This window comes from Protobothrops mucrosquamatus, unplaced genomic scaffold (genome assembly GCF_001527695.2).
Source record: "Protobothrops mucrosquamatus isolate PMUCROS unplaced genomic scaffold, P.Mucros_1.0 scaffold104, whole genome shotgun sequence".
In the NCBI taxonomy this organism is placed as follows: domain Eukaryota; kingdom Metazoa; phylum Chordata; class Lepidosauria; order Squamata; family Viperidae; genus Protobothrops; species Protobothrops mucrosquamatus.
The window spans coordinates 785,408-806,893 of NW_015386477.1; the positions used below are offsets into that span (position 1 = coordinate 785,408).

Genomic DNA, 21,486 nt, shown 5'->3' on the forward strand with positions numbered 1-21,486 from the left:
CAAGCAACAAAAAATTGTAAATTTTAATAAATAAAATGCCACATGCTATATTATGCTGAAAATGTTTTTTAAAGTAAAATTTAACACTATTTCATTTGTTGGCTGCAGAGTTTAAACATCATAATGCTTATATCTGATGTTGAAATGCAGCATCTGTTAACTTTTATACAATAAGTTGTCTCTTGTGACTGGTTTTATTGCATTTTCAAAATGCTGATGATAAATATGGGTAGCATCTTAGTCAAGGAATATTTCTGTTTCCTAAAAGCCAATGTCAAAAAACCTCAATACCATTTAATCATTGACTGAGCTTTACAGAAGATATAAAACATTTTTTCTGTTCCTAAGATCTTAATAGGTACTTTACATCAGGGCTTTTCAACCTTTTCACCGATTGTACCACTTTTAGAATATGGCAACATTCGAGTACCACAAGTCACCTAGCAAGGTGTCAAAAACTTGATGACCATGGCCCGATGAGACTGTGCTCTGCCCGACAGGCAGCGCATAGTGGCCAATGAGTGCCAAGCGGGGGTGGCACTTGAGAGGTGGCTACTGAGTGTGCGGCACAATTGTGGCTGTCAAGTCCCATGGGCTCGACATTCCTACTAGGGGGGTGACCCATGCAGCCGGCCGCCGAAGCATGCAACAGGCCACTGGAAATGCCACACAGGAGGAACAGCTGACGGCCGCCTACCGGGCGGCGTGCGAGACTCCGGCGCACCCCAGGACGGCCCGCCGGCACCTAGTTAAAGCAGCTGGCTGGTGCTCCGTTGTGTCCGGCGGCAGCGGGGATTCCCTGGCATCACAGAACGCGGCGCGGCAACGTCACTGATGGGCAGGGCATCCCGAGGAGGCCGCTGGCACCTGGTTGAAGCAGCTGGCTGGCACTCCGTTGTAGTTGGCTCCGGTGGCAGGGATCTCCCACAGCTTGCGGCTTCTGCGGTGCCCGGATTGGTTTCAGAGTGTGCGGGCGTTGGAATGTTCGATCGGTATTGGGAGCAGAGCTCAGCGAGCCCAGAGCAAGGGAGCAGCCCCCCCCATGGCTGTCCCCCGAGTCACCATCAGATGCCTATCACGGGCGACTGGCCTGAGCCAATGAGGCACCGGTGATTGCCTTGAGCTGCCACTGCGGCCCGATGAGATCACACTGCACCCGACAGGCAGCGCAGAGTGGCCAATGAGTGCTGGGTGGGGGGTGGCGCGTGAGGGGTGGCTACTGAGTGTGTGGCACCATTGTGGCCAGTTCGATCGGGAGTGGGGAGCGGAGAGCTGAGCTTAGCAAACCCGGAGCAAGGAAGCAGCCCCCCCCATAGGCGGCCCCTGAGTCACCGTTCTGATCAGCATCAGCAAAACAAATGTGGGCCTCGATTCCTACCTGCCGCGGGATGAGTCCTCCAGGAGGGCACATGCCATCTGGCTGCTTTGCTTTCCCCTCTGTAAAGCTGGGCACCTCAGGAAGAGGAGACAGTGAAAAGACCTGACCCCCGGGAGGCAACATGAGGGCCGTGAGGGGTATCACAAGCTTGCGGAAGGGGGGGAGGAAAAGAAAATGGAAGAAAGTGAGGTCGCAACAGAGAGAGAGAAGGGGGAAAAGAAGGAGGGGGCGGTTGTGAGGTTGGCACTCAGGGCCGCGACGCGAACGGTCTCAAACACCTACCTGTGAGTGGATGGCTCTGTCCCCTTCAGGCTCACGCTTCTGAAGTAAGAAGAGGGGGGGAAAGGGCGACACGTATCCTGCACAACGAGTCCCTGGGGAGGGCGTGGCCTCGCTCTGCACCTACGCTCTTTGCGCGCCCTCAGTAGGGTTCCTGCAGGCCGTCGCCAAGCAGTATGTTTTCAATTTCAACAAGCAAGTGAGCTGGGAAGGAGGGAGGGAGGAAGGCGACGCTGTGGGGGGGAGGAAGGTGACGCCACGTACCACCAGCCAGGTGGACGCGTACCACTAGTGGTACACGTACCACCGGTTGAAAATCTCTGCTTTACATCATTATCAATGAGACCTAATTTTTTTTTATGAAAACTTGTACTCAGAGTCATTTTTAGAGTTATGAAAATATTCCATGTTCCAGATCCTCAACTGTATCAAACTTGATAGGAATATAGATTTCTCAGACTGCATCCTGGAAAGACTAAATAGGAAGTTTGGTTTTCTTCTAGAAAGTTAGAAAGTACTTATTTTTATTAGATTAAATGCTCCAGAATTTGCACAATATTGCAAAAACAATCTATTAAAGTAATTTAAAGAAGCAACTCGGAACATAAAGATTCAATTCAAAAACCACTGTCATTGTTAAGAGAGAAGAAAGCAGAGGAAATGGCATTTGTTAGTTAACATCATTAGGTTAGATATTGGCCCCTATCTTTCCTGGAACGGCATTCTCTTGAATGGAGAAACAGAATTGAGATATTAAGAAAGTAAAGTGATATCCAAGGACATCAACTGATTTTAAAAGTTTGCCTCAGGGTGAACTCAAATGCACAGAATATGAGGAGAAGCAGCCAGTTTTGGCTCCAGTACAAGTCACCAAGAGTACTGTAGCAGCTGCAGTTTGTTGGCTTTCAGGGATTCAACTCCAAGCTATTAAAGGAAAAATAAATATTTGTTACATTCTTACAAATATTGTTTGTTTCATGGAACGTAGGAATCATTTAGTGTATTCTTTTAGAACGCAGTGAAGTGTTTCTTGCAGCAATAGCTTAGGTCAGATATTAGAGAGTAAAAAACAACTATTTTCTATCAGAATCCTTTAAAATTCCACATGTATAAACTTGTCTAGTTTTCAGTAAGTTCAGGTGAGGGAGTATAAATCTGAAGTTTATTCGTTTCTTGAGTTTCTGGTTGGTTCTCCGTTGCATCAGAACTGCCTAGAGCAGACATGTGAAACTCGCGACGTCACGTGACATCGCGCAACGTATTGGGACAGTTTTGCCATTGCCAGCAATGGGGTGGGCGTGGCTTCCACATGATGCGTCCGACCACTGGGCCGGCAGCTTGACACCCCTAGCCTAGAGATTGCTGGGAAGTGCTGCAAGCTGTGAGTTAAGAGGGAGTGCAGAGAAGAAAGGTAGCTGAGTTTCTGGTTGGTTCTCTATTGCATCAGAACTGCCTAGAGGTTGCTGGGACGTGCTGCAAGCTGTGAGTTAAGAGGGAGTGCAGAGCAAAAAGGTAACGTCCCGCGCGCAGAATCATAACTAAAAATCTAAAACAGCAGTAGTAGACTCAGGGCAAGTGTGTCTGAAATTGTGATTTCATTTTAATTCAGAATGTCTGGCTTAGTTCAGTGCAACACTTGTTTTGCAGCTGTCTTTCGCAGTACTCTTTTCAAACGTGGATACTGTCCTATCTGTAAACAAATCACTAGTCTACAAGGACAGATTATTTATCTAGGGTCTGTAATCTGTGCTGTTCAGGCAGAAATTAGGTGTCCAGTTCAGCCCTTCTGCTCTATTGAGCTGCCGCATTATCAGCCCCCTCTACCACAAAGATCCTGCAGGAGAAGGACAGTATGGACAACCGTGGGATCTGGCAGGGTGAGAGCTGTGAACCACAAACACAAAGCTTTCGTTGTGTCCCTGCATAATAGACACAGTGCCCTTGCTGATCTTATTAGGGACACTAAGGAGACAGGTCAAGGTAGTTGGAATGATGATAATTCAAATAAGCAGGGGATCATAGTCCGAGATGAAGAACTTGTTTTGGACAGGGGAAAGTGTGAATCAAGTATTACACACCAGTCATGCAAGAAGAGCAAGACATCCAAAAAGTTAAGATAGGCAAGAAAATGGTAAGTGAGCACCTGTCTACCCTAGATGAGTTCAAATCACCAGGATCAGATGGACTACACCCCAAGGTTCTGAAGGAACTGGCAGTTGTGATCTCAGAACCATACCAACAAAGAAGAAAAATAACAGCTCTCAAAAGAAACCAGCATGGCTGCATAAAGAACTCTCTGATAAATTGAAAGACAAAAAGGACAAGTATAAAAAGTGGAAAGGGGCACATAACTAAGGCAGAATATCAGCAAATAGCCCAAGCCTGCAAAGGTGAAATGAGAAAAGCTAAGGCTCAAAATGAACTAAGGCTTGCAACAAAACTCAAAAATACCAAAAAAGCTTCTTTCAACATGTACAAAAACAAGAAAAAAGTTAAGGAAATGATTGGTCCATTAGTGGGAGAAAGTGACAAGAAGGTGACAAGCAACAGGGAGAAAGCAGAACTGCTCAACTCGTTTTTTGCATCTGTATTTACACAAAGGGAAACAACAGTCCAACCTATCAAAAACAGTACCGTAAAAAACAGATTAGAAACACAAGTTAAGATAGGCAAGAAAATGGTAAGTAAGCACCTGTCCACCCTAGATGAGTTCAAATCACCAGAATCAGATGGACTACACCCCAAGGTTCTGAAGGAACTGGCAGATGTGATCTCAGAACCATTGAACTATATCTTTCAAAGATCCTGGAGCACTGGGGAACTACCAGAGAACCGGAAAAGAGCTGATGTAGTTCCCATCTTCAAAAAAGGAAAAAAAATGGATCCAGGAAACTACAGACCTATCAGCCTGAACTCAATACCTGGGAAGATCTTGGAAAAGATAATCAAGCAACAAATCAGCGAACACCTAGAGGCAAACAAAGTCATTACCAAAAGCCAACATGGGTTTGTCAAAAACAGATCATGCCAGACAAATCTCATTGCATTCTTTGAACAAGTGACAAAATTAGAATTAGTTAACACCATTTTACAATGCCTTGGTAAGGCCACACTTGGAATACTGCATCCAATTTTGGTCACCACGATGTAAAAAAGATGTTGAGACTCTAGAAAGAATACAGAGAAGAGCAACAAAGATGATCAGGGGACTGGAGGCTAAAACATATAAGGAACGGTTGCTGGTATTGGGTATGTCTAGTTTAACGAAGAGAAGGACGAGGGGGGACATGATAGCAGTGTTCCAATATCTCAGGGGCTGCCACAAAGAAGAGGGAGTCAAGCTATTTTCCAAGGTGCCTGAGGGCAGGACAAGAAGCAACGGATGGAAACTAACCAAAGAGAGAAGCAACCTAGAACTAAAATTTCCTGACAGTTAGAACAATTAATCAGTGGAACAACCTGCCTCCAGAAGCTATGAATGCTCCAACACTGGAAGTTTTTAAGAAGAGACTGGACAGCCATTTGTCTGAAATGGTATAGTGTTTCCTGCCTGAGCAGGGGGTTGTACTAGATGACCTCCAATGTCCCTTCCAACTTTATTATTATTATTGTTGGGTATATGAGAAAGAGAGCCCGTTTGGTATAGTAACTAGACTAGAAACTGGGAGACTGAGTTCTAGTCCCACCTTAGATATAAAGGAAGCTGGGTGATCCTGGGCTTTCTCTTAGCCCTAGAAAGGAACCAATGGCAAATCACTTCTAAGAAAACCTCAGGGACTTAAGTCAACACTGACCCGAAAGTGATACTGATAGGACTTAAACAAGGTCCTTATTAAACATGTTTAGCTGTACAGGCTAAAAAAAATGTAAAATCTCCTTTAAGTCATGCTCAACATATGCTGACCATATGGACATGTTAGTAGAGGGTTTTTTGCAACAGTATTAAAGTGCTTTAATGGTTGCCTATAGCCTAGGCATTTACTGACTAAGTGAGACCTATGCTATTAATTGTGGCTTTTATTTCTGCTACACTACTTTAATTCTACTCTAGTTTTGCTTTCTTCTATATAGAATTTAATAATGAATTTAAACCAAGCATAAGTTCAATTGTTAATAACTTGATAATAGAGAATAAAAACATGAATGTCATTAATAAAATTCTTTGGTTTACAACTGAAACACTATTTAAATAATTATTATTAAATTACTATTAAATAATTATTAAACGTAGTTTCAATATGACTGTAAAGTTGTTGTGGCTATGTCTAAACAAGGCCAAAACAGAGACTGTTTTGGGCATTATTGTACATTATTGTACATTGCACAACATTTTACTCATAGTTACAGAAATGCATATATAAGAATGAACATACTGATTTCTGCATGATTTACCTGTAAAATTTATCTAAAAGGTGCGCAATCTGGGTGTCCTCCTGGACCCACGGCTGACACTAGAAGACCAGCTGACGGCCGTGGCCAGGGGGGCGTTCTACCGGGTACGCCTGGTTTACCAGTTGCGGCCTTTTCTGGACCGGGACGCCTTGCGCACAGTCACCCACGCTCTTGTCACCTCCCGCCTGGACTACTGCAATGCTCTCTACATGGGGCTCNGTTAGCAGGACTGGCCTAAGGGTTATTTTAATTTGGTTTAAAAGAATTTTTTTGAATTTTCGGCCTTAGAATAATATTTCATTTTAATTAATATTTTAAATTTTGTATTTCTGTATTCAAGTATTTGTTTTTAAATGGTTGTAAGCCGCCCTGAGTCCGCAGGGAGAAGGGCGGGGTAGAAATACAAGAAATAAATAAATATAGTAGCACAAATAATTAAATCAGTATGGTAGAGGCCTACTTTCATTTGAAATAAAATGTTGGTGATTTTTCAAAAGTACTGTCAGAATAGTATGAACTATATTATTCAGTTCACAGGTTTATATTCTGTGTGTTTAATGTTTGCTTTCTTTGAAATGGTGACTTACAAAAATATATGACCCATGACAGTATCGCTTATTAAAACGACAAGGGATACACAATTAGTAAGTACATTTCTCCACCAAATGGTGATAATGGGTTCTGCTGTACAGATAATTACAGCAGTGCTATAATTGCAGTTTCAAGAGTTAATGCAATTGTTAGTAAGATAAATGATAGGAAACCAGTCTTCATTCTTGCCATGCTGTTTCGAAATTCATTTCCATGACATTTAACTTCTTGGATTTAAAAAAAAAATAGGAAAGGGATTGCAAGTAAAAGTGTCATTGTAATGAAATGTAAGATACAATCATGGTTGTAATATAGTGTTCTGATTATCCTAGCTTGAAAAGGAAATTATGAAGCAAAAATGTGGGGAAAAAGAGTGGAAAAGTTATATGTGTGTGTGTATGTGTTTGTGTGTGTGTGTGTATGTGTGTGTGTGTGTGTGTGTGGTAAAAGATAAAGTGAGCACCAGGAAGAATTAAAAACTATAAAAGTTTTAATAAATTGGACTCTAATTTATTAAAACTTTTATAGTTTTTAATTCTTCCTGGTGCTCACTTTCTTTTATCTTTTACCATGAATGTACCCAGGAATCATTCGTCTGTTTTTAAGATTGTTTTTAATATATATATATATATTCCAATAGTATTAGTTTTTTGTTTTATTTATTTAGCATATGGCTGCCCCTCGATGTATTCACATTTTTAAAATACAGCTGTCATCTATTATTAAGGCTAGTCTCTTTGGATCAGATATTCTGTGCTAACCTAGTTTTTGATGGATGTAGGATTTGAAAATATACTATAGCTACCTTTTCTTGTGTGCTGGACAGAAAATTTATATAGAAAAGAATAGTGTAATTCCAGTAAAAGTGTCATGAATAGATTCATGAAGACATCTGAAACTATGAAAACACAAGAAATATATCTTGTTTAGATTATTCAAGAATCATTTGCAAATCATCTGTTACAGGATGATAAAGCATAGTAAATTAAGGAAATGGCAAGAGATGCAAAGAAACTATTAGTATCAGAGCAAAAGGAAGAGCCATCTGTCAATATTCTTGAGTAGTATGTATGCTAAATGGAATTTTAAAATGGGAAATTCATATAACTGCTTTGGAATGAATGGTATACTCAATAATAAATGTATATACTGAATTTACATTATAGATTTGTAAAGTGAACCTCACAGTAATAAACAGAAGTTCTCTTACAGAGAATTAGAAGAAAAATAAAAGAAAATTTGTTATGTGAAGTTTTGTTGCATAAAGTTACTGATGAAGCATCATCCTTCACAAGCAAATGAGCTTGTGCTACATATGAGCCTAACAATATATGTAGATTTATTAAAATAGTTCTAAAGCCTATCTCATATTTCTTTGGAATCAGCAGGTAATCAGTAGTTTGATGGCTTTGGGAATATATGCTGATGGCTTGAGTTTGTATGCAGACTTAAGTGGACTGAACTTTCAGAATCTGAGAGATATGATACCCTTATCATGCAGGAATGCACTGAATGTATCTGATGTGATATAGCCCATGGATGTCAAGATTCATACATAGTGTGCTAATTTTGCTTCAAAGTCCTTTTTTGTATGGGACACAGTAGAATTCTATAGCCAAGACTGAACAAGTTAGCCAGTTTCTAAAATATAAAATGAAAATGAAGAAAGAAAAAGCAGAAGTATTTATTTTAAGCCACTGTTTCCTACATATCTTCTGTGCAAGTGCATATTCTCTTTTCATCATTTGCTCTTTGTAGCATAACTTTATTATACTTGCAATGTATAATACAGCAGAAATAGTTCTACAGATAGCTAATTCATCTTTTAGGTGTTCACCCAAACTCTGCAGATTAAAAAAAATGGATAGAAATTCTAATCTGTCTTTTTACTTGTTATGCTTGTTTTGTATTTGCAGGAATGGGATGGGGAGTTTGAAAAAAAATCATGGAACATTGTTTTTATGTATGATAACTGCAGCAAGATTATTTTACACACAAAAAATAGAAATATTTGGTAATACCTGTGGTAGAAGAATAGTTGGTGAAGTTGATAGGCCAAACCAACTTGCTTAATTAAAAAGACTATCGATGTTTATTCATGACTGGAAACTTTATGGAATTTTTTGTATAAAAAAAATAAAAAATGAACACAATTCATGGCATTGATGATTAGATAGGCTAGATTATAGAACGAAGTGAGTCAGAATGTAACTTTAGAGAAAAAGATCAATTTATAATTGTACTTATATTTCTATAAAGGAGCTTGGAAGCCACTGTTCTTATCCGTTTTCTTTCTTTTCTATTTTTCCGTTACTCTTTTTCCTTCTTTCCTTTCTTTTTTCTCTCTCTCACACTATTTTACTTTGTATTAGTCTTATTCTTGTGTTTAAAATTTTCAAAAAGTGATATAAGATAAGAAAAAGAGAAGTAAACTAATACCCTAGAAGACAAAAATAATATTCAGCAGAAATAGGCTGAAAAGTACTAGAATAACATTTAATAGAGAATAAAATAGAATTATGCACTTAGAAAACAGAAATCAAATGGACAGATGTCTGAAAACATATTTTGGCAATTGTATTTATGAAACAGTGTTGCTGTTTCCCCTTATCTTAAAGCTTAATTTTAATTCTCAAACATGTTCCATTTATACATTCCTTCAGACATTTCTTTCTTAATAATAATAACAGTCTGATGAGACCTTGTGTTTAGTGCTAAGTGAATAGCAAAGCTTTAAAGGGTGCTTTGAGTGATGGTAAATAGAAAACTATAAAGGCCTTACCAAAAAGCTGTTGTTATTAAGTTTCTCATTCTCCAACAACAAATGCAATACAAGAACAAACTTATATGACTGCTTACTTTGCGTTGATAGTAAAATATGGGAACTGGTTAGAAAAAGCTTTGAATGCTAAGGAATTAAAAAGGATATTCAGTGAAAAATTGTGTATGTACAGAAATAATAAATTTGGGAAGAAGTATGGAGATTAATCAAGTTAGTTAAGATTGATCCCAGTCTGTATTTGTGAAAAGGTGCCAAGGTGTTTCTCTATCTCATCTTATGCATGAATAACTTGGTGGAGAGATGGGTGGCATAAAATTTAATTAATTAATAAAAAGAAACCTATCATATGTAGACATTTCTACACAGCTCCACATTGATGGGCACATTTCTTCCACAACTAATAATTTAGGATTTGTTTTTGGAGAGCCAAAGCTAAAGCCTTCTAAATGTTAAGCTGAGATAATTGAATTAATATGTACAGGAATAATTGAACAATAGCAGTTGCAAATGAAATAATTAATATTGAAGGACATGGAATCTGTGGTCTGTAAGTTAAGTCAGTAATAATTTAGGCATCAGGTTCAATATATAGATAACTCTATTCATATAAAGCAGAGTTGAACATTTCATTCCTATGTTTTTCTTTGGTTGGTACCGTGAAAGTGTTCTTATTGCTTGTGCTACTTATACATAGAAAATGTATGGAAATGTTAATTACATTTAAATCTATTATTTAAAAATTGACTGTAAAAGTTAAATTTCAGTTGCCTTTATAAAATTTGTTGATATATTCATAGTAAAGAAATAACATATTTGCTATTTACATTCATAATGGTTGCAAAATAAATTTTTCTGCTGTTCTTTCTACTGTTTATTGGTTTTGCATATGTTCTGTATAGAACTCTGAATAAAGATGATTTTGTGGAATCCCTTTGAACAAAGTACATATGACAGTGAAGTATTACTTGATGTTTGCAATTTCATTGGAACCCTGGAGGTGAAATAATTCAATACTGATACATGCAGTAACAGACAAATTAACCTTTCCTTCCTAGGTCACAATCCCATTAAAAATCCTCCTATCATACTACCAGCATAGAATGACTTGATTCTGAAATCTCAGTGAAAATTTGTCCCTTGTTATTTTTTTAAAAAATGCTAAATAAATCACCTATTTTAAAGAGGACATTTAGGTTATTGAGTCCAACATACCTTCCCTCCAAGACATTAGATAAAGCATCCTCAAAAGATCAGTTTCTGCACTCTGCTTTAGCAAATCAAAAGAGAGGATCATCTCCTTTGGTAATTGGTACTACTATTGAACTGCTCTTACTAGCAGATTCTTCATCATATTTAACCAGAAATTGTATTCCTGTAACTTAAGATATTTACACTGAATCAGGCACTCTGGAATGATAAAAGGCATTTTTTATATGACAGGTTACAAGGAACTTGATTTTTTTTCTTTTTGCAAGACTAAACATTCCCAATTATTTCAGTCTTTTCCCATAGCATTACTAGAACTAGAACTAAAGGTGGGTTCTTATCAAAGCAGAATGAAGTAAAACAATTAATTTCTCTGACTTAGAAAGTATACCTTTATTGATCCAACATAAAATTGCTTTTGCTTTTTACAATTGTCACATTGCTAACTCTTTGTCAGGTTGTGATAAATCACAATTTTAAGATCCTTTTCATATATGCTGTTGTCAAACCAGTGTCATTTGAATTCTTTTGGTTTTGTGAAAAATTTCCATTTATCATGATTTAAATTTCATTCTGGTATTTTCAACCATTCCAGTAACCAATCATTTTGAATATTGTCTTTGTTTTTAGAATATTAGCTATCCTGCAGAATGTTACGTTGTCTGCCAGTTTGAAAATATTCTATCTATCTCTTTATCCAAAATTTAATGCAAATGTTGAGAGGTACTTAGTCCTTGACTGAATATTATGACATCTGACATGATAATCTTATTTCTGTTTGTTGAGGAATGTTGATGAACACTCTATCATTTTTGATATCTGCAAATCATCCTAATAACTGTACCATTGTTTATTAGTTCATGTTATCTGAATGTCTCATTCTGGAGAAAGTAAATCTATCTGGTCACTAAGAATCAATGTTGAATGTCATGGGATATTTTGTCAAATGCTTTAGTATTTTTACAGTCTACTAAGAAAGTTACCTGTTTGGGAAAAAAATCATCTGACACAGGTTTTTATCAAATTTCTACTGACTAATAACTTGTGCATGTTTCTAAGGTATTACAAATAAATAATTTATAACAAAATTTGGTCAATTGTCTATTTTTAGAGGACTGGTTTCTAATTCCTTGAAAAGGACTTTTTTCCGTTTTGAAGCTAGGGAAAATCTTTGCCTCCTTCCAATCATTTGATGCTTTGTAAAGTTCATTTTCCTGAACTTCTTAGTAATAATGGATACTGGTTTGGAATGGAATAGAGTGCATTTCATCTGGCTCTGGAGATGTAGATTCATTCAAGATCAATAGATATTCTCTGGCTCTATTTCTATCAAGCTCTTGCTCCTTCAACTACTATCACAATTATTTGATGAAGTGCATATCCACTTGACATGCTTCCAGTCAATGCATTAAGCATGTGTGGATTGACTCAAGCAGTCCTATTAGCTATTAACAAGGAGCCTACGGGAATACTTGGTCATGTGCAAGTTTAATGCTTAGCATTAGTGCTTTAGGGAATTTATTCTGCATAATGATTTATATGCAAGGTATACTTTATAACAGCCATTTAAGTTAAGCCATTATCTTCTAGGTCAGTGGTGGCGAACCTTTTAGAGACCGAGTGCCCAAACTGCAACCTGAAACCCACTTATGCATCGCCGGGTGCCGGGGGCGTGGCCACCGAATGAGCGTGGCCAAGTGGGTGTGGTCACTGAATGGGCGTGGGCCCCGAATGGCCGTGGCCATGGTAGTCATGGCAGCATGGGTGGGTGTGGCCAGCATCAGCAGAGCCTCCCAGTAGATCTGTTGTGCCGGGCTCCTGACGACCAGCTGTGCGGCGGCCTCCCTCCGGAGCTCGCTGGCATGACCCAGCCGCGCGGCACCGCGATGTGCTCCCGGCAATTAACTGTGCAGCGGCCGCCATCCAGAGCTCGCTAGCTTGGCTGGGACCATTCGCCTCCCCCCGTGAATGTCGAGCCCACAGGGGCTTGACAGGCGGGCTGCGCGAGGCAGGGCGGGCTGCGATGATGAGAAATGGCAGCGCCGAGTGCCACAAGATGCCAGCGCCGGCGGGATGTTCCGGGGCCGCTGGGCTGGGCTCTTCGGCCTCGGCCTCCCCCGGTGGCCGCCATCTTGTCCGCTGCGGCCTAGCGGCGCAAGCTCAGCGGCAGAACAGAGACAAGGCAGGGCGTGAGGTGACGCAAAACTTACCGCTTTCGCTCGTGCTCTCTCTCGCTTTCGCTTTCTGCCATGTGCTCCGAAAGTGCTTTCTTTTATAGTACCCTGCCGTATGCGCAGAGAGCGCAAAAGAGCTGCACATGTGCAAAGAGGAGGGAAGCAGCATTGGTTCGCGTGCCATGAGGGACGACTCTGCGTGCCGCCTGTGCCACGCATGCCATAGGTTCGCCACCACGGTTCTAGGTAATATAGGCGAAACAGGAAACCAAAATAACTTCCTAAAGGCCATATTTTGAATTCAAATAGAGATACATTTTAACTGAGAATTTCTTCAGTTTAATCTTCTTTGTTGTCCAGAGTCCATCAATGTTCAATGAATGCTGCTGTAATATTCCATCCTTTTATCTTACTGGGGTACTTGAATCATTGTTTCTTGATGTTATAAGTAAAAGCAACATGTCTTCATTCTTTTTCCCCAATGAGCTATTATCTTTCCCACACTGAAACAGAGTTAGGAGAAGAAGACTTAGCTCTTGCAACTCAGAAAGATGAAATTGACAACCTTTATGAAAAAAAAAAAGGCTTTGACAAATTTTATTTCTACCTGGAAACTATTTTTGGACTTTTTATGAGAAACTAAAAGGAATGAAATGTTGATTTTAGGATTTGATGATTATAATTATATGGAATTATGGAAGTAATACAAATGTTAAACTTAAAATAAGTGTTCAGTTGTTGTTTTTACTTATATTTGTACAAAGGAAAGTCAGAAGTCATTTATTTACCTTTTTTTTATCTTTCTTTCTTGCATGTTCACTTTTTTCTTCCCTGAGCTTGTTTTTTCAGATTGTTTTCCTCTTTATCTTTTAACTTTGTATTTTCAAAATTGTGCATGTGTGTTAATGTGTATGTATATATATATATTGTATATGTATGTATGTATATCAATAACACTGTGTCACATAAATTGTAGACCAGAACTAAATATAGTAAGTTCTGGGTCCACTTTTAACAAGCTAAAGCTTCTCAAAATATGACCTGCTATTCGTTATTATCATGTAGCAAATAAGCCAATATTCAATTTAAAAAAAAAATAAATTTGGCAGAAGAGCATTTTGGAAGTACTAGAAATACTAAGAACGTAAGAATAGATATGGTGAATCAGGACCTGTCCAGTCTTATTCCAGCTTTTTGTTTCCATCAGTGACCAACTACTTAATTTAATGAGTGATCCACTCATATTGACAAAACTCTAGTTTTTTTCTAGTCCTGTTGATATACCCATATCAAAGTATATAATTTTATCTGTAACTTAATAATCATAAAGTGAGAGTTAACAGTGATCTATCAAGTAGGTTGATTATTAGTTGTTATTAGATGGGTTCATTTTGGTTATTTGAGCCACACTATAATTTTTCATATTATTTTAGTAATATTATTTTAAACCAAAAAATATATTGCAAAATAAACTTAGAATAGGTATTCCATTCTCATAAATGATATTACAGCATACAGTATATTGCATCTTTAATTTGAATGATTAAAATAGTTTGTGACATTGCCTCATGTTTTGTTCCATTGTAGACAATGAATACAAAAGAGGAATATGAACACAGAAAAGATAAGGAAAGTTACCTATGTGCAGTTTGCTTGGATATCTACTTCAATCCTTACAAGTGCTACCCATGCCATCATATTTTCTGCGAACCTTGCCTACGTATGCTTGCCAAGGATAATCCAACTAGCACTCCATGTCCTCTCTGCCGTACTGCAATTACCCATGTTTTTTTTCAATCAGGTGAAAAGCTTTCTTAAAATACATTTCAGTAACTATTGCCTATATTTCCAATTAGTACTAATATTCCAACTATCTATCCTTCTCAAGAAAATGTTCAGTATTAATTGTATTCCAAATAACGGAATGTATACTAATAACACAGCCAACGAAAATAGGACTAAATTAGATGTGGTGCAAGCTGATATGTGTTTCTAAGTGTATCTGTCTCAGTGGCATCAGTGGAATGTCACATCGAGTTAATATGTAAAGATCTGAATGTATTTCAGTCAAAATTGTTCAACTACTGGCACATCTTTATGGCAAAATCCAGAATGCATGTAGCAGGTATTACATTCTCCCCAATTATCATTTATATGCATAGTCTGCCCTTCCAAATATTTTTGTTTTATGTATTAAATGTACATGCTGCCCATCTCACTATCAAGTGCCTGTAGTCAGCTTAATTTTTAACTAGGCTTATATGTGAGGATTTCTCAGTAGTGAGAAATGAAAAGAAAACACTCGTGCAGTTAAACTATGATGAGGCAAGCGTTTCTCAGAGACCCCTACCATTTATATAACTAGGTTGAAGTAAGTTTTAGTATGTGAAACCATTTCCTACCAAATTAGCTTAGTTTTAGCATTTACTGCTTTTCTTCATTGCCTCCTTGACATGCATAGAGATTGTGGTAAATTAAAATTAAACACAGATTCTCAAGTGCAATAGCCTCATAATCATTAAAGACCTAGTAATATGGAATCTTCAACTCTTTCAGTTTGAACAAATCCAGACATGCATATTATGTCTTCAGTACATAATAATCTACCTTTTTCCAAGAGCTAATGAAGTTACCACCAAAGTATTCCCCTTTAGTAGCATTAAATTGTATAGAAGTAGAATATAATCTTAAAATGCAGTATTTCAAATCAAACTATAAGCCTCTAAGGCAGTAACAGAGGAAAGAGTACTTGGCAATATATAGCAACTGAACATCTAGCTAATTATTTATTGCATTGTCCACTATTCACAAAAATCATAGATTATCTTTTGGGAACTTTTATCAAGACAACAAGATTTTTTTCTTATTCCATATTAAAAAAAAATCTGGATAAGAGGAAAAACACATTAATAACAAGTTTTAATAAAACTGACTGAAACAGTAATTACATCTATGATTGTGGTAGAGATAAATATTTCTCATTTATTGCAAAGTTAATGAAAATGAGAAGTGATATTATTTATGTGTTTTTACATTTTGGATGACTTTGCATAATAGAAGGTCCTAGAACAAATTATATTCTGTATCATTCTTCAAACTATATTCAGTAGAAGAAATGGGTGTCTCATTAATATTCCATAGGGCAAAGAATGGAGACCTACTGGACTTTAGACCCAGTCCAGAAGGCTCTTCTTTTTGATCTGTATAATTTAAAAAATACTTATTGCTTTATGTCCAACCAATATCATTTCTGCTCTGTATAGTCTTATAGTCTTCATATACTCTGAATTTGGTGAGAAACCCACAACTTCTCTTATAATTGCTTTAAAAATGCTTTTGAAACAGGCCAATGTTTCAAATCTCATTTGCCAGGTAGCACAGTTGGCAGCTGTTCAAAAAGATAAAAGAGGATATCTAAGAGTTTACTGCATGGTTCTCTAGATTGTCTCATTCATCTTGATGGATATAGTAAATGCTTCTGGAAAGTAATAGATTTATCTTCAAGAACTTATTCTCTTTAAGTTTTCATAAATATGAAAAACAATGGAAAATTGATACCGATATTTTTATTACTAAATAAAGATTGCTAACATGTTCTATATTTTTTCTTCTTATATATTGTAGAACTGAACAATTCCACAGAAACTTTCTTTCCAATGGAATATTCAAAATTAAAGGAAAATTTTCAAAAATCAAACTTAGCAAATTGGCCTCTCCCTAGTTGCAAAAAAGTATTCAGAGTTATCGATGGTAAGTAAATTGTTAATGATTATTTTACATTAGAAATTCATTAATTTAAAAGTTAAATATTCAAGGACATGCATGACCTAATCATACTTTATTCTCTATGAGGATTTGTTTTTAATGAATTTTCATCTATGCCTGTTCTGAAGGTAATACCATAACCTATATAGAATTGCAGTAGAGACAATACAAGTTGAGTTTTTGTTTGAATTTACACTATACACTTGCATGCTTGAGTAGGCACTCTCAGAACATTCTAGCTGAGTTGTTTAGGCAGGAAGATATCCCATTTCAACACATGTGCCGATATCGAAAAGGGAAACTCATGAATTTTCTTATTTCCTTGAATTGATGCAAAACCTCAAGACAGCTATAGCCTATGTGGTAAGAATGGTAAATTGTTGAATGCATGGATTCAAAGACCAACAGTTGCAAATATGCAATACTGCATCATAAAGGCAGTGAGTAACAAGATATGCTTACAAAATCTCAGTAGGCAGTTATGAAGATTAGAAGATAGTATTGCTGACCTGCATTAAATCTTGTGTATAAAATTGAGTAAAAATTAAGAATTGAAAACAGAGTATAGATCAACAAATATCTGATAGCTAAACTTATTAGAAGAAGGCAATAAAAACCATGATAGCTCCACTAAAATGAGAGGTAAGCTTACTGCTAGCTAGTACACCAGGTATATAATAGTTGTTAGCAAGATATTGTGATGAAATTGGGATAAGGGATAAGAGACAGATTGAGAGCTGAGATATAATACAGAAAAATAAGTACAGGTAAAAATAAGGCTCCATAAACATCGAGGAGATGAAAGGAAACTTCTAACAATATAGAAACAAACAAATATAGGTAAAACAATGCTATGAATGACATAGTAGTGAGTCATCACTTTAAACAAGAGTATGCAGGTTGCACAACAGGCTACAAAAATAGAAGAAATTTTCAAACCAGATCATGAAATGCTAAATAATAAGCACAATAGGTTTAATAGAGTAAAGAGTAATTCTTCATAATGCAAAAAAAATGAATAGCCTTCTAGATTATAATGTCTTGGTAAGGCCACACTTGGAATACTGCATCCAATTTTGGTCACAACGATGTAAAAAAGATGTTGAGACTAGAGTACAGAGAAGAGCAACAAAGATGATTAGGGGACTGGAGGCTAAAACATAAAGAACAGTTGCTGGAATTGGGTATGTCTAGTTTAATGAAGAGAAGGACTAGGGGTGACATGATAGCAGTATTCCAATATCTCAGGAGTTGCCACAAAGAAAAGGGAGCCAAGCTATTCTCCAAAGCACCTGAAGGCAGGACAAGAAACAATGGATGGAAACTAATCAAGGAGAAAAGCAACCTAAAGCTAAGGAGAAAAATTAATCAGTGGAACAACCTGCCTCCAGAAATTGTGAATGCTCCAATACTGGAGATTTTTAAGAAGAGACTGGACAACCATTTGTCTGAAATGGTATAGTGTTTCCTGCCTGAGCAGGGGGTTGGACTGGAAGATCTCTAAGGTCCATTACAACTTTATTATTGTTGTTGTTGTTGTTGTTGTTATTATTATAGAGGATCTTAAAGCAGCATAAAGATTTGGTGCAGAAGAACATCAAGTGGCTCTCACTTCTGCTATTATAGGTGTAGAAGTAGGCAATGATCTGTGGGTAGAGCTATCAGTTACCTCTATAGTCTATCTCTGGGAATCACATTAATTTTTTTTCCTCCTACTGCCTTCTATAAAGAGTTGTCTAATTTTATTGTTGTCATTATCAGCCATCCAGTTATGTCTGACCCTCGGCCACTCTATGGATAAGCATTCTCATACCCCTCTGTCTCATATTGCCTTCTTCAGATCCACCATGGTCATCCCGTCATCCTTTATAATGTCCAGCCAGCTGGTACTAGTGTGGTTCCCTTCTCCTTTTTCCGCTGACTCCCAGCATGATTGACTTTTTGAGTGAATCAGCTCTCATGACAGGACCAAAATATGACAGCCTTTGTTAGGCAAAGTGAGTTTCGGCCTAGGACTTCTTTGTTTGTTATTTTTGCAGTTCATCAGATGTGTAATAGTTGCATGTGACGCAAATGGGGCCATGAGCACCTGTGCGATGCTCGGGCGATGCTAGCGCCCTTACAATGCCGCGATGCTAGCATAAGTGGGGATGTTGTGCTAGCAATGCTAGCGCCAGCATCTAGAGCGAGTGGGGGGATGCACTTGTGGCAATACTAACACCCGCACTATGCTCACAGCATTGCTAGTGTCCGTGCAACGCCACAACGCTAGTGTAAGGGATGAACAAACACATGCACGTGCTCTAGCCAGCTACTCACACAGCCTAGTGGCCAACAGCCCTGGTAGTGGGCCGCGGACCGCAGGTTGGTGACCACTGTTCTAGAATGTCTACTTCAACAAATATTATAATAATAATCCTAACTTTTTTCACTTTTACACTTTCCTCATTCGGATTCAATATTTTTTAATTGTTTGTTTGGGGAATCTTTCCAGCTTCTAAACACCTTTATGAAAATTGGAAGAAAAATTAAATAAAGCTGAACTTGTGCCAAATACAGTTTAGAAGTCTTTGGCTATCTTTTTTCGTAGCCAATTGAAAGTGATACCATACTTTGTTTTTTTTAATACATTCAACTTACTGCCTGTGATCCCCTTCTCTATTCAACACTTATTTTCCTCCTTATTAAACATTTTCTAAATATAAATTATATATATTTGAATTTAAATCCATCCTTCAAACTATTGCCAATTCTTTCTGAACAATATTACACATTTTAGCAGCGCCAATACGAATCTACAGGATTAATGAAAATTAGTGTTCATCAAAAAGCAAAATCTTCAAAGAGTATCTCTGTAATGCTGTATACTTATTGGGAAATTACTTGGCATCTATTCTTTCTAAATTGTATCTCTTACAACTGATAAAATATTTATAGCATCTCTAAAGTCTTTTAGGTCATTCCTCCCAGAGGCTCTGTGGGTTATATTTTAAACATAATGGATTGTATTTCTTTTCTCACCTTTCTAGACTTTCAAAACATTCAGAGTACATAAGTTTTATTGCTACACATTGTGATTTTTTTTCTTAATAACCTATATTCTCATTATTAAATTTCTTTTACTTTTCTAGGTAGTAGCTATTTCTTAAAATCAGTATTGAAAAGAATAATCTGTAGTACAAAATTAGCATTATTTTCCAATATAAATTGATGTCTCAATATAAATTGGCAGCAAAATTTTTGAAGTAGTACCCTTTTCTGCCCCAATTTATGACTGTTTCAATTTACAACCATGATGAGCAGGTTCTATTAGGGTCATAAGTCAAGGACTAGCTATAGTTAAATTTAGGGAACAAAGAAACATACTATATCTCCATGTTGATTACACATCAAATTTATGTTTTAATGTCATTTGTAATCTAAATGTAAATACTTGGAAAATGGATGTATAGATACTATACATATTGACCAAATCATTGAAAGATACACTTATTCATCTAGTATTTGTAGTATTTATCCTAATAGCTACTGTTGGCAATAGTCAAAGAATTTCCCTCTTTGAGATCCATTACATTCCTAAACTGAAGTTCTTAAAGTCTATTATAATTTCCAATCTCCTGCCATACCTTCCCATGCCTGACACCACCATGATGTTGTGGCCTGTCTCCCTTCCCCATCCATGGAAGCCCATTCCCTCACACCAGGCTCTCTAAGACCCAGGGTCAGGAACTTCTCAATGTCATCCTCAGCCATCCAGAGAAGCCCTGCTCCAGGACACTATAGCAGTGATGGCGAACCTTTTAGAGACCGTGTCCAAAAACCGCCCCACCCACCCCCATCCCGTCGCTCTGCCCCGCCCACTCCACCCCCACCCCGCCCCATCTGCTGGACCACCCACCGCCTCCATGGCTCGCCGCAGATCGCTCAGGCAGCCTTGTAGCGCCATGATGGACATGCCCTCCATCCGCGCCCACAGCATCTGCGTGTGATGGGGCGCGAGGGCGGAGTCTTGTCCCAGCTGCCCAGCTGCCATGTGCTTGGCTGCGCTGCTCCACGCCCAGGGGTGACTCGCCTCTGGGGGGCTGCTGATGAGGGGGCCGCGGGGGGAGACAGGGCTGGGACGACAGCGCGTGTGCCCACAGAGAGGGCTCTGAGTGCCGCCTCTGACATGCGTACCATAGGTTCGCCACCACTGCACTATAGCATCATCAGCTCTTAGCATCATCAGAATACTCAGCCACTACCTCCCCATCCGCTACAAAACATATATACACATTACAGCATGTTCATTACATTCCAACACACAAGGCTTCCTTCCCACCTTCACTCACCACCAATTCCTCCCTGGCTCTTACCCAGTGGGGGCAACTGTCCATTCACAAAACACTTAAAGGCAAGGAGCTTAAAAACAGATGAAGATAGATGGAATCGTGTTATTTCTTCTTCCTTCTTCCTGCCTTCTTGGGGCCATTTCACCATCCCTCAAAGGAAGAAAGTCAGAAATTTAGAAGAAACCAGGCAGTGCCAATGGCATCCAGCACAGAGTTCCCAGCAAAAATGCCAACAGAAGCCCAAGAGTGTCTGGCAGAAACATTCCACAGCAATCCGTATCAGCCCTTCCTTAGCATCCAGCAGCAATCCAGTCCTCAGCAACAGCCATCTTCCCCAAAACAAGTCCTCAAAATTAGCCTCCTGAAACAAAAAACCATTGTCCAGCCGCAACAGCATGGCACAATGCAACCAAACAAAACTGGCTCTGCAGGCACAGCTAACAAGATGTTGGGAAATGCTGAGAAATGACAAATGCAACAAGTCAAACAAGGCCAGGAAAACGAATAGAACAAAACCACAAATGCTGGTGTCCTCTGGTATGCTGCTCTTCGGTATAGTCTGATCTGCTCTTGAGCCTCTGGCCCTCC

General features: G+C 38.3%; 1 protein-coding gene across 1 annotated transcript in view; it reads left to right on the forward strand.

The window, feature by feature from the left end:
- Window positions 1-21,486, forward strand: part of RNF180 (ring finger protein 180) — a 45,457-nt gene that overhangs the window by 17,155 nt on the left and 6,816 nt on the right. The window contains exons 4-5 of the mRNA XM_015812647.1: window positions 14,390-14,603; window positions 16,427-16,552. Of these exons, the coding sequence (XP_015668133.1) occupies window positions 14,390-14,603; window positions 16,427-16,552 (340 nt within the window). The remainder of the gene's footprint in view (window positions 1-14,389; window positions 14,604-16,426; window positions 16,553-21,486) is intronic.